At 46.1% G+C, this 13751-nt stretch overlaps 1 protein-coding gene across 1 annotated transcript in view; it reads left to right on the forward strand.

The window, feature by feature from the left end:
- Window positions 1-12180, forward strand: part of GFPT1 (glutamine--fructose-6-phosphate transaminase 1) — a 91157-nt gene extending 78977 nt beyond the window's left edge. Inside the window, exons 13-19 of the mRNA XM_075346170.1 lie at window positions 1095-1215; window positions 6951-7108; window positions 7664-7778; window positions 7884-8011; window positions 9555-9722; window positions 9803-9964; window positions 10553-12180. Coding sequence (XP_075202285.1) covers window positions 1095-1215; window positions 6951-7108; window positions 7664-7778; window positions 7884-8011; window positions 9555-9722; window positions 9803-9964; window positions 10553-10597 — 897 coding nt within the window. The 3' untranslated portion in view covers window positions 10598-12180. The remainder of the gene's footprint in view (window positions 1-1094; window positions 1216-6950; window positions 7109-7663; window positions 7779-7883; window positions 8012-9554; window positions 9723-9802; window positions 9965-10552) is intronic.
- The last annotated feature ends 1571 nt before the right edge of the window (window positions 12181-13751 follow it).

The raw sequence follows: 13751 nt of genomic DNA on the forward strand, positions 1-13751 counted from the left end.
GCTTCGGCAGATGCCAGCCTAGGTAGGCGAATCCTTCAGGCGGCGGTTGCCCACCTGTAGGAAGGGGCCGTTTTACGGCTCTATTACGAGGTATTATTTTACCCACCCAGGGACTGCTTTTGGACGTCCCAATTGTCTGGGTCTCCCAATGGAGCGACAAAGAAGAAGGGAATTTTGTTTACTTACCGTAAATTCCTTTTCTTCTAGCTCCAATTGGGAGACCCAGCACCCGCCCCTGTTCCCTTCGGGCTGTTGTTCTTTGTGTACACATGTTGTTCATGTTGAATGGTTTTCAGTTTTCCGAACTTCCTTCGGATTGAATTACTTTAGACCAAATTATAAGTTTCCTCCTTCCTGCTTTTGCACCAAAACTGAGGAGCCCGTGATACACGGGGGGGTGTATAGGCAGTAGGGGAGGGGCTTTACACTTTTTAAAGTGTAATACTTTGTGTGGCCTCCGGAGGCAGAAGCTATACACCCAATTGTCTGGGTCTCCCAATTGGAGCTAGAAGAAAAGGAATTTACGGTAAGTAAACAAAATTCCCTTCTTTCTAAGCTAAGTTTGCCAGGATTGGCTTAAGAAGTCACAATTTTTATACAGCTTGAGTTGCAGGGAGTGTGAGTTGGCTCATTATGCGCGGTCTGACTGGTAAGCTACAGACGCAAATTAGTGTAAGGATTTTTTTCAGTTTTGATTATAAGTATAGCTTTATATTATGGGTGATTCTTGCAGTCCAAAGTGATGGCCGCACATGGGGTTGAACCTCCAGTGGCCATGCTGCAGCTTTCGGCCGTGCCAACTTGCAGAATTTTGCACCATAACTGAGCAGCAATTAACAATGAGTGGTTGTAGCTGCTGTCACTCACACACCACACTAACCTGAGCTTTTTGGCTTTTTTTTGTATTTTTTTGGGGGGGAGGCCACACTATGGGCATATATCAGCCGCAATATGGCTCATGTTGTGAACTCAACCACAAACGTGAGAGCTAAACTGGTAAATGGGGTGCAGCATTGTGGACGTACTGACTTTTAGAATCCATTTGTGAGCCCGTTGAGAATAGTCAGCTGACGGACTGTCTCCTCTTCCCACAGACTCGCCAGATTTTAGAAGAACTGACAGAATTGCCCGTCATGGTGGAACTGGCCAGTGACTTTTTGGACAGGAACACCCCAGTCTTCAGAGATGATGTGTGCTTTTTTATTAGTCAGTCAGGTAAGTGGATCACTGATTGGTTATTCTTTTTTTATTTTCCTGCTGTAAAGAAAATTATTTACCTGAATGGCTTGCACTGGAGGAGAGGGTAAGATTTGTGACCATCATAATGGCATACACATTGGTCGGTCTCCTTAGGTGGTACTTTACACGCTGCGACATCGCTACCGATATATCATCGGGGTCACATTGTTAATGACTCACATCCTGCGCCTGTAGCGACATTGCAGCGTGTAACACTAATGAGCGACGATCAACGATCGCAAAATCGTTCCAAAACTTTGATCGTTGACACGTCGTTCATTTCTTTGTCGCTCTATTGGGAGACCCAGACAATTGGGTGTATAGCTACTGCCTCCGGAGGCCACACAAAGTATTACACTTAAAAGTGTAAGGCCCCTCCCCTTCTGCCTATACACCCCCCGTGGGATCACGGGCTCCTCAGTTTTCATGCTTTGTGCGAAGGAGGTCAGACCAGGACGCCGGCAGCCATTCATGTCAGTTTTTTCTGTGACTGAGAAAAGAGACAAGTTTGGGAAGACCCTGGCAGGGATTCTGGTGGTCACACACCCGCTGTGACCGGGCGGTAAGAAGCACCTGTGGTGCTGTCCCCACTAGTGCCGAAATGCACATTTAGATATATGCTTGTACGCTATACATTGCACTGTTCGGTCGCACTTTTGTATTTTGGCTGTTGATTCATTGCCCCTGGTCCCCCCCCCCCCAAGTTGGTACAACAAGGTGCTCCTGGAGTATCTCAGGGATCCCAGGGTGAGGGGTCTGACTCGGACCGCAGTCCCAGACCCCCTAAGCGACCTCGCTGGGAGCATCCCTCGACGTCACCGCATCATTTCAGGGTCTCAGCATAGGGACTCTCTCTATGATAAGGCGGAGGTATCTGATCAGGATTCTGATCCTGAGAACGCTCTCTACCTGGATACACCTGATTGTGACACCGTAGTGAACGATCTTACGGCGTCCATCAATCATATGTTGGTTATTTCTCCCTCAGCTCCTACGCCTGAGGAGTCAGCTTCTCAGCAGGAGAAGTTCCGTTTCATGGATCACTCTGACTTCAGGGAGGCAGTCCAGAACCACCAGGCTTGTCCAGATATCGTTTTTTCAAAACGCCTTAAGGATACACGTTATCTCTTCCCTTTTGACGTTGTCAAGGGCTGGGTTCAGTGTTCCAATGTGGACCTCCTATCTCCAGCGGCTAAATCCTTAGTTGCAGTGGAAGATATGGCTTCACTCAAAGATGCCACTGACAGACAGATGGAGCTCTGGTTGAAATCCATCTATGAAGCTATTGCCGTGTCTTTGCTCCAGCTTTCGCAGCCGTCTGGGCGCTCCAAGCGGTCTCAGCGGCTCAAGCGCAAATTGAGGCAGTCACACGTATGTCTGCGTCGCAGGCTGCGTCTTTAACGTCTCAAACGTCAGCGTTTGCGTCATACGCCATTAATGCTGTCCTGGACTCGGCGAGCCGGAAGGCGGTTGCGTCCGACAATTCAGTGGTAATACGCAGAGCCTTGTGGTTGTGGGAATGGAAGGCAGATTCTGCTTCCAAAAAAGTGCCTAACCAGTTTGCCATTCTCTGGCGACCGCTTGTTTGGTGAGCGACTGGATGAAATCATCAAACAATCCAAGGGAAAGGATACATCCTTTCCTCAGGCTACACCGATCATACCCCAACAGAGGAGGGGACAGTCGAGGTTTCGGTCCTTGCGGGGCGCAGGCAGGTCCAATTCTCCTCGTCCAAAAGGCCTCAGAAGGATCAGAGGAACTCCGACGCGTAGCGGTCTAAATCACACCCTAAAAAGACCGCCGGAGGCGCCGCTACCAAGGCGGCTTCCTCATGACTTACGGCCTCCTCACACCGCATCCTCGGTCGGTGGCAGGCTCTCCCGCTTTTGCGACACCTGGCTGCCACAAGTAAAAGTCCGTTGGGTGAGAGACATTTTGTCTCACGGTTACAGGATAGAGTTCAGCTCTCGTCCTCCGACTCGATTCTTCAGAACATCTCCGCCTCCCGAGCGAGCCAAGGCTCTGCTGCAGGCGGTGGGCATTCTGAAGGCAGAAGGAGTGGTGGTCCCGGTTCCTCTTCAGCAACAGGGTCACGGTTTCTACTCCAACCTGTTTGTGGTTCCAAAGAAGGACAGGTCCTTCTGTCCTATGTTGGACCTAAAACTGCTCAACAAACACGTAAGGACCAGGCGGTTCCGGATGGAATCCCTCCGCTCCGTCATCGCCTCAATGTCCCAAGGAGATTTCCTAGCATCGATCGATATCAGGATGCTTATCTCCACGTACCAATTGCTCCTGAGCATCAGCGCTTCTTGCGCTTCGCCATAGGAGACGAACACCTTCAGTTCGCGGCACTGCCGTTCGGCCTGGCGACAGCCCCAAGGGTTTTCACCAAGGTCATGGCTACAGTAGTTGCGGTCCTCCACTCTCAGGGTCACTCAGTGATACCCTACTTAGACAATCTGCTGGTCAAGGCACCCTCTCAAGAGGCATTCCAACACAGCCTCAACGTTACTCTGGAGATTCTACAGAGTTTTAGGTGGATCATCAATTTTCCAAAGTCAAATCTGACACCGGTCCAATCGCTGACATATCTTGGCATGGAGTTTCTTACTCTTCCAGCGATAGTGAAGCTTCTGCTGGACAAACAGCGTTCACTACAGACAGGGGTACAATCACTCCTTCAAGGTCGGTCACACCCCTTGAGGCGCCTCATGCACTTCCTGGGGAAGATGGTGGCAGCAATGGAAGCAGTCCCTTTCGCGCAGTTTCACCTGCGCCCTCTTCAATGGGACATCCTACGCAAGTGGGACAGGATGCCGACGTCCCTAGACAGGAACGTCTCCCTCTCTCAAGCAACCAAAGCTTCCCTTCGGTGGTGTCTTCTTCCCACCTCATTATCGAAAGGGAAATCTTGCCTAACCCCGTCCTGGGCGGTGGTCACGACGGACGCGAGTCTGTCAGGGTGGGGAGCGATCTTTCTCCACCACAGGGCTCAGGGTACGTGGACTCAGCAAGAGTCCTCACTTCAGATCAATGTTCTGGAGATCAGGGCAGTGTATCTTGCCCTAAAAGCGTTCCAGCAGTGGCTGGAAGGCAGGCAGATCCGAATTCAGTCGGACAACTCCACAGCGGTGGCTTACATCAACCACCAAGGTGGGACACGCAGTCGCCAAGCCTTCCAGGAAGTCCGGTGGATTCTGCCGTGGGTGGAAGCCACAGCACCCACCATATCCGCAGTTCACATCCCGAGCGTAGAAAACTGGGAAGCAGACTTTCTCAGTCGCCAGGGCATGGATGCAGGGGAATGGTCCCTTCACCCGGACGTGTTTCAGGAGATCTGTTGCCGCTGGGGGATGCCGGACGTCGACCTAATGGTGTCTCAGCACAACAACAAGGTCCCGGCATTCATGGCGCGGTCTCACGATCACAGAGCTCTGGCGGCAGACGCCTTCGTTCATGATTGGTCGCAGTTTCAACTCCCTTATGCGTTCCATCCTCTGGCACTGTTGCCCAGAGTGTTACGCAAGATCAGGTCCGACTGCCGCCGCGCCATCCTCGTCGCTCCAAAATGGCCAACGAGGTCGTGGTACCCGGATCTGTGGCATCTCACGGTAGGCCAACCGGGGGAACTATCAGACCGACCAGACTTGCTGTCTCAAGGGTCGTTTTTTCCTTCTGAATTCTGCGACCCTCAACCTGACTGTGTGGCCATTGAGTCCTGGATCCTAGCATCTGCAGGGTTATCTCAAGGGGTCATTACCACTATGAGACAGGCCAGAAAACACACATCTGCCAAGATCTACCACAGAACGTGGAAGATATTCTTATCTGGGTCCTCTGCTCAGGGAGTTTCTCCCTGGCCAATTGCCTTGCCTACTTTCTTTCCTTCCTGCAATTCGGTTGGAAAAAGGTTTGTCGCTCGGTTCCCTTAAGGGACAAATCTCAGCGCTCTCTGTATTTTTTTCAGAAGCGCCTAGCAAGACTACCTCAAGTACGCACGTTCCTGCAGGGGGTTTGCCGCTTAGTCCTTCCTTACAAACGACTGTTAGAACCCTGTGATTTGAACAGGGTGCTGATGGTTCTGCAGAAACCACCATTCGAGCCTATGAGGGATTTTTCTCTCTCACGCCTTTCGCAGAAAGTGGTTTTCCTAGGGGCAGTCACTTCACTTCGGAGAGTGTCTGTCGGGGCAGCATTGTCGTGCAAACTCCCCTTCCCGGTGTCTCACCAGGTCAAGGGGTTCTGCGTCCGGTTCCGGAATTTCTCCCTAAGGTGGAATCCCCCCTTTCATCTCAATCAGGGTATCCGTACCCTTTGTTTGTCTTCATCCAGTTCACCAATGTGAAAAGGATTTGCACTTGATTAGATCTGGTGAGAGCACTCAGACTCTTCATCGATCGTACGGCGTCCCTGCGCCGCTCGGAAGCACTCTTGTCCTTGTTGCTAGCCAGCGTAAAGGGTTGCAGGCTTCCAAATCAAGACCAGCTCAGTGGTTCAAGGAACCAATTCTCTAGCTTATCGTGCTGCTGGGCTTACGGTTCCCTCAGGGCTGAAGGTCCATTCTACCAGAGCGGTGGATGCGTCCTGGGCTTGAGGCACCAGGCTACGGCTCAGCTTGTGTGTCAGGCGGCTACCTGGTCCAGCCTCCACACTTTCACGAAACACTGTCAGGTGCATACCTATGCTTTGGCGGATGCCAGCATAGGCAGACGAGTCCTTCAGGCGGCGGTTGCCCACCTGTAGAAAGGGGCCGTTTTACGGCTCTATTACGAGGTATTATTTTACCCACCCAGGGATTGCTTTTGGACATCCCAATTGTCTGGGTCTCCCAATAGAGCGACAAAGAAGAAGGGAATTTTGTTTACTTACCGTAAATTCCTTTTCTTCTAGGTCCAATTGGGAGACCCAGCACCCGCCCCTGTTTTTTTGTATACACATGTTGTTCATGTTGAATGGTTTCAGTTCTCCGATATTCCTTCGGATTGAATTTACTTAAACCAGTTTATTGGCTTTCCTCCTTCTTGCTTTTGCACTAAAACTGAGGAGCCCGTGATCCCACGGGGGGTGTATAGGCAGAAGGGGAGGGGCCTTACACTTTTAAGTGTAATACTTTGTGTGGCCTCCGGAGGCAGTAGCTATACACCCAATTGTCTGGGTCTCCCAATTAGAGCTAGAAGAAAAGGAATTTACGGTAAGTAAACAAAATTCCCTTCTTCTTTAATATCGCTGCTGCCACCGGTACGATGTTCGTCGTTCCTGCGGCAGCACACATCGCTGTGTGTGACACCACGGGAGCGACGAACATCTTCTTACCTGCGTCCACCGGCAATGCAGAAGGAAGGAGGTGGGCGGGATGTTATGTCCCGCTCATCTCTGCCTCTCCGCTTCTATTGGCCGGCCGCTTAGTGACGTCACTATGACGCCGAACGCACCTCCCCCTTGAAGGAGGGATTGTTCGGCAGTCACAGCGACGTCGCTGACAAGGTATGTGCGTGTAACGCTGCCGTAGCGATAATGTTTGCTACGGCAGCGAGCACCAAATGTCGCACGAGCGACGGGGCGAGATCTATCGCGCTCGACATCGCTAGCAATCGCTAGCGATGTCGCAGCATGTAAAGTACCCCTTAGTTGACCCGTAGATTCTTGAGCTATAAAGATAGATAGATATATATTCCTTTTTTGATTGACAAACCACTGCTTTTCCACAGGAGAGACTGCAGATACCTTACTTGCTCTGCGTTACTGCAAAGAACGCGGTGCCCTGACTGTAGGGATCACAAACACTGTTGGCAGTTCCATCTCACGGGAGACGGATTGTGGGGTTCACATTAATGCCGGACCTGAGATCGGTGTGGCCAGCACAAAGGTGAGCACTGACCTGGAGATTAAGTTGGGGGCTATGATTTGGTGTTGATCCAAGGAACTAGTCTTGATTGCCGTATCTGGAGTTGGGAAGGAATTTTGTTCTCCTAAGGCCGGTGTCACACTTGCGAGTGTCTCGCGTTGCATCACCCGGCACGGACTCACACTCTACTCACAGGAGCGGGTCGGTTGCATAGAGATGCATGCAACCAACCCTGCTCCTCTGAGGAGAGTGTGTGTCCGTGCCGGGTGATGCAGCGCGAGACTCTCGCAAGATACACGCGAGATACTTGCAAGTGTGACACCGGTCAAATGTGTGTGTGTGTGTGTGTGTGTGTTTTTTTTTTTTTTTTTTTCTCCTTCCTCTGGATCAACATGTTAGGTCATGGGTTGAACTCGATGGACTTAAGCCTACCTTCAACCTTAAACACTATGAATATGTGATTGCTCTCCGGCAGAGTCTGTCGTGCTGTTGCTCATGTGCAGAGTATGGGGTATCTGTATCCTCCACATAATGTCATCATTTTTCCTGTATTGTAAAGCCAGTTCTCTTTTCTAGGCATACACTAGTCAGTTTGTGGCACTCGTCATGTTTGCCCTCCTGGTTTGTGACGACCGCATATCTATGCAGGACAGACGTAAGCAAATTCTGCATGGTCTGAAGCTTTTACCAGGTAAGGGTAGACCCTCGTGTATGTCAGCCATCTTAGAGCAACTCGGCTTATGACACGGAATAGTTTTGTTCGCTTACCTGCACTTCTCCTCTTTTTCTTGCTTAGGTAACATTAAAGATGTGCTAAGCCTTGATGATGAGATCCAGAAGCTGGCGGCCGAGCTCTACCAGCAGAAGTCCGTCCTCATTATGGGTCGTGGTTATCATTATGCAACCTGCTTGGAAGGAGCCCTGGTGAGTGGAGTTGTTGCACTTGACATTACAGGGGTGGCTTTACATCTGTCAGCTAGTATGCTGGCGATATGAATATTGAGGACATATTTAAAGGGGGTTTGGCTACCTTTTGGGAGACTTTTTTTTTATTTAAAGTTTAACCCTTTACCGACGTGACGTACTGGTACATCATATGCTAGCTCCCTCACTTGGACTATGCAATGTTTGGAGCTTTCGTTATCTTCTCTGCCCCTTTTAGGTAAAATAGCTTTTTGCAACAATCCTTTAAAGGGAAGCTGCCACAAAAAGAAAATTTATACTTTTTTTTCTGTTATTGAAAAATATAAAGTATTAATGTTTTACTGTTTAAATATTATGATTTGCTTTTAATTGAGCAAAATATAAAAAATTAAAAATTTCATATTTTCCACTCTTAAACACTAGGGGAAGCAGCTGCTGAAAACCTAGTGTACAACTAGCTCACATTACAAGTCAATTTAAAAGTGGGTGGAATCTACTGTCATGTGTCTGGTGTAAAGCCTCCCCTCCCCTTCAGGGTGTTTGCCAAGGGATTAGAGAGGATGACAATTTGGGATCACAGAGCGGAGCCATTTTGTTGGTGACTGAAAAGTGATCCTAATATGTGTAAGCTGTCACTGAGGATAGTTGGCATAGTGCTCCACTGTGCCCCCATATTCCTGTGCCCCCATATTACAAGAGCACTGACAGGAGGAACTGCCAAGACACCAGGCTGACAGGAGATGCTACTGGGAGCGGAGGTCCGAGATGACATGCGGCAAGGAGGGGTGATCTGCAGCCGGAGACTGGTATTGTACTATAGATGTCATGCTGCGATCACCGATCCCAGCCGTATATACTCATCTCGGACCTCTGCTCCCGGCAGCTTCTCCTGTCAGTCTGGTGTCTTGGCAATTCTTCCTGTTGGCGCACAGAGCGGTGACGGGAGCTGCCGGGAGTGAAGGTCCAAGGTGAGTACAAACTGCTGTGAGCGGTGATCACAGCATGACATCTATAGTACAATACCAGGCTCAACTGCAGATCACAACCTTGCTCAGGGGGAAAGTGAAGCACACAGTGGATGCTATGGGCTCCACAGAAATGGCAGTGGTCTCCTCCCAGAGCTGTGATCTGGACTGCCCAGGGGGCATGCACAGATCACAGCAGGAAGCAGCCACAGTGCAGGAGATAGGGTCGGACGCCGACTATTATGTCTATGCACAGGAGCTGCTGTATTTGAGGTGAGTAACTGTTGTTACACATGAAAAATCCAAGATGGCAGCGCCCAGTGTTTGAGTAACAATAAAATTAAATACAAACTATAGAAACAATGAATTTAATTTTGTATTAAAAACAGATTCCTTAATCTGTAAATATTAATAAAAAATTACAATTGTGGCACCTTCCCTTTTTAAAACCTAATTTTTAATAAGATCCTGGCAAATTACCCAAATCTGTGTACCCCTGCTGTAGTTGCTGGAGCCTTATAGTGGCAGTCTAGTAGATGGCATACAAGGGTATGTAATATATTTTTATTTTTCTGCAGAAAATTAAGGAAATCACATACATGCATTCAGAAGGGATCCTGGCCGGAGAGCTGAAGCACGGGCCGCTGGCTCTGGTCGATAAACTGATGCCAGTTATCATGATCATCATGCGAGATCACGCCTACACCAAGTGCCAAAATGCACTGCAGCAAGTGGTGGCAAGACAGGTAGGTCCAAAGCCAAAAGCAGGCAGAACAACGTGTATTAGATGTACATTTCTATATGACTGTACCATTCTGCCTTCCAGGGGCGGCCAGTGGTGATCTGTGACAAGGAGGACGCAGAAACCATCAACACCATCAAGCGTACGATAAAGGTGCCGCACACCGTGGACTGTCTTCAAGGAATCCTGAGTGTGATCCCCTTGCAGCTCCTTGCCTTCCATTTGGCTGTGCTCAGAGGATATGATGTGAGTTACGTGTAAAATATTTTTATATATATTATACATATACATATTATTCATATTTATTATATTATATGTTCATATTATATATATGTATATTCCTATTTGTTCCTATTTATTATATATATATATATATATATATATATATATATATATATATTCAGATTTATATATTATACCGTATATTCATATTTGGATTACTTACTCTTACTTTTTCTTTCTCTTTCTCTCTTTCTCTCTTTCTCTTTCTCTCTTTCTCTCTTTCTTTCTCTTTCTTTCTCTCTCTCTTTCCCTCTCTATATATAGATAGATATAGATATTTCTAAATAATATATATCATTTGTTTTTATATATATATATATATATATATATATATATATATATATATATATATATGTGTATATATATTTATGTATGTATGTGTGTATATATGTGTATATATATATATATATATATATATATGTGTGTGTATATATTTATAAATAATATATATTATTTTTTTTTTTTGTATTATTGGGACAAGGCGTTTACAGATCTGATATACAATGAGTGACATTATTAATCTTTTACAACCCCCTCCCTCTTTTCGTGTAGGTGGATTGCCCTAGAAACCTGGCTAAGTCTGTGACCGTGGAATAAGCCGCAGCAATCGCACCAGAAGACACTATATTTCTACAGTTTTATTTTTCCTTTTTTTTATTCTAATTTTTACTTTTATATTTATGTTTGTGGATTTTTTTTTTAAATTTTTTTTTCAATGTTTTCGATCCATTTGCAGTTTCCCGCTGCACTTTGTATATGATGCAGGGCAGAATATTGTAAAAACATAGTTCTATTGTGCTCACGACTTGTAGAGTAGCCATTCCCTTCAGATGCAGTAACCGTGACAGAGGTCTGGTGATTTGGAGCGACTTCCGTCATGCCAAGTCCTGCACTTTATTACTCTGTCTGTTTACTCTACGGCCACCCCAACATAGATGTTGGCCTGTCCGATTGTACAAATGTGTCTTCTGTCCTTGCACGCAGCCAGGCTCTTTATTCCTCAAAGCACCTGACTTGTAAGATGTGGTCACACAAGCACAAGTGGTTACATCAGACGCCCTGTGTCAGGACACGTATGGAAGAAATTGGGGGCGACATGTGCATCGGGAGCCACGTGCTTTCTGTAAATCACCGAAAATACTGGAACCAGTCCCCTTAGAGTAACGAAATAAATCTCCCCCTCCTGATGTTCCAGGAGGCCAGGGCTGCACATTCCACATTGAGTCAGACAATCAGTCTGCTGCATATTCCTGCCTTATTAATGATGATTATTTTTAATTTTTAGTATATAGTTACGTTTGTTATTTTGTTGTTTTCTCGGTCGTCCTGGGTGTGCGGTTCTGCGGCATCCTCCTATTGCTGCAATACCACCTGCTACTTTACTGCTTGGAGACCTAGCAGGTGGCACGGGATCTAGATTCTTGATTAATTACTGTTTTTTTTATACCTTTACTGGTACTAGATTTTCTTCACATTTTTAGCAAATAATGAAATGAACATTCTCCATGTGCAGAGAATCTGATCCTCAGGTTCGCTTATAATTGGCATTTTATCTTCACCTTCTATTTATATACATACATATATATTATATAAACTACCTTTTAACACCTTTAAGTTTACGTTGCGTTAAATGGACTGTCCGGGAATCCAAGATTATGTATATATATACATATATATATATAATTAGGTCATCAATATTAGATCAGTGGGGGTCTGACACCCACCACACCTCCACCCATTAGCTCTCTGCTGGCGGCCGATGTATACATTGTCCGAATATGGGAATTCACGGCTGTGTATTGTCCATTGCCGAGTGCTGCAGAACAACTGCTCCTATTCGCTAAATGGGTCATCAATAATCAATGGCCAGACACCCCTTTTCAGGGCTAGTTCTTGAGCCATCACAGGCATCGATAATTAAGTAACTGTGAAATTGTCCTTTCTGACAGCCTATTAAAGTCTCTTGTTCAGAAACCATTTCTGAAGGCACAATCGGGCACCCAATGGGTGCTAATACCGCATCTTGCAAAGGCTAATTCCATAAAGCGCCCACATGTGATGTTGCTATGCCTTTTTAAGACACCTTAAAGAGGACCAACCACCAGGATTTTCTTATATAACCTAAAGCCAGTGCTATTCTGGCACTATCATGTGGATTCAAAACATACCTTTAGTTGTGAGATCGGTTGTATAGATTCTGAAATACAGGTAAGTAAAGTTTGGGAGATGTACTGTTATTTGATTGATAGCAACTACAGAATAGCTAATAGGTTGGTCAGGTTTTGCTAGTTATTCCTGCCCCTGTCTACCTGCCTGTCCTTCCTCCCCTTGTCCGTCCTCCTTCCCTTGTAATAACAGAGACAGTTGGAGGAAGGACAGGCAGGCAGACAGGGGTGGGATTAACTAGCAAAACCTGACCTACCTATTGGCTATTCTGTAGCTGCTATCAATCAAATAACAGTGCATTTCACAAACTTTACTTGTCTATATTTCAGAAAGTATACTTCCAATCTCACAACTAAAGGTATGTATAGAATCGGGATGATAGCACCAGTATAACACTGGCTTTAGTTTATATAGGAAAATCCTGGTGGTTGGTCCTCTTCTTTAAAAGGGCTATATGGGTAATGAATAGGGGTCAATTCTTTTTTTTTTTTTTTTTTTTTTTTTTTTTTCCTCCCCTTTCCATACAGTGCGACTATTATGTATTGGCTGGGTCTGGTGATTCAGAATAATTTGATAGTGAATGGCTTAAAAAAAAACCAAAAAAAAAAAACCTCCCCTGACCCTTTCTTCCATCCCAGGTCAGTGACTTTCCATGCATCCTCCCACTCGCGACAGGCAGACTCCCTACGATATGAAATGAAGGCTTTCTGAGACCTACACATGCACTACTAGAGATGGAAATATATAGGAAAGACAATGTGACATTTTATTTTATATATTCTGTTTTCTCACGTCTATTTTTTTTTCTTTACCCGTTTTGTATTGGATTTGTTGGTACGTAAATGTTTACTGTTTATCTATTTTATGTTCTGTTTTAACTGGAAAGAAATGTAAAAGTTTCCATTAGATGGAAAAATGCTGTTCTTGTCAAAGAAGTTTACAAAGGACCAAAGATGCGTACAGTGCTTGTAAAAACCCTCGGATTCTGTGAAACAATAAACATTTGGACATGTACATGCATTTACCTATCCTTTAGGCTGTGCCTGCTTTATTACTGAAGAAATTGGGGCCATGAAATTGACACAATCCGAATTGTATCACATTATCCAATAACACCACTGTATTTTGGAATGTTACCCTGCAATCCCAGCTTACAGCCTGTAGGTGGCACTGATGCTATTAAAGTGTCTGTATAGATTTTGGACATATTTTGGCTTAGTAAATATCCCCCCCCCCCCTCATTGTTGGCAAAAGGTTACAAATTGCATCATACTCCACATGTAATAAAGGCCTAGCCTAAACTTACAGGCCTTTTTTAGCTTAATTTTTCCTTGCATGCAAGAATGAAATCCTCAGAAAAGGCAATAATCAGCGTATTGGTGTGTATGCCTGAAGAAACACGGGTGGTGGGGGTAAAACGCAGCTTTTTCGCACATGGGAACATGGCCGTAATTTGGGATTTGCTCCACCGGTTAATTTAGGCTGCATTTTCTAGGCTTCACAATGATGGGTGCTGAATACACAGCAGATTTTTTTGTATGTGATATAGTGGATATATGATCTGTGCACATACCATCACGTTGTC

The sequence above is a fragment of the Anomaloglossus baeobatrachus genome, chromosome 4 (genome assembly GCF_048569485.1).
Source record: "Anomaloglossus baeobatrachus isolate aAnoBae1 chromosome 4, aAnoBae1.hap1, whole genome shotgun sequence".
NCBI classification, from domain to species: domain Eukaryota; kingdom Metazoa; phylum Chordata; class Amphibia; order Anura; family Aromobatidae; genus Anomaloglossus; species Anomaloglossus baeobatrachus.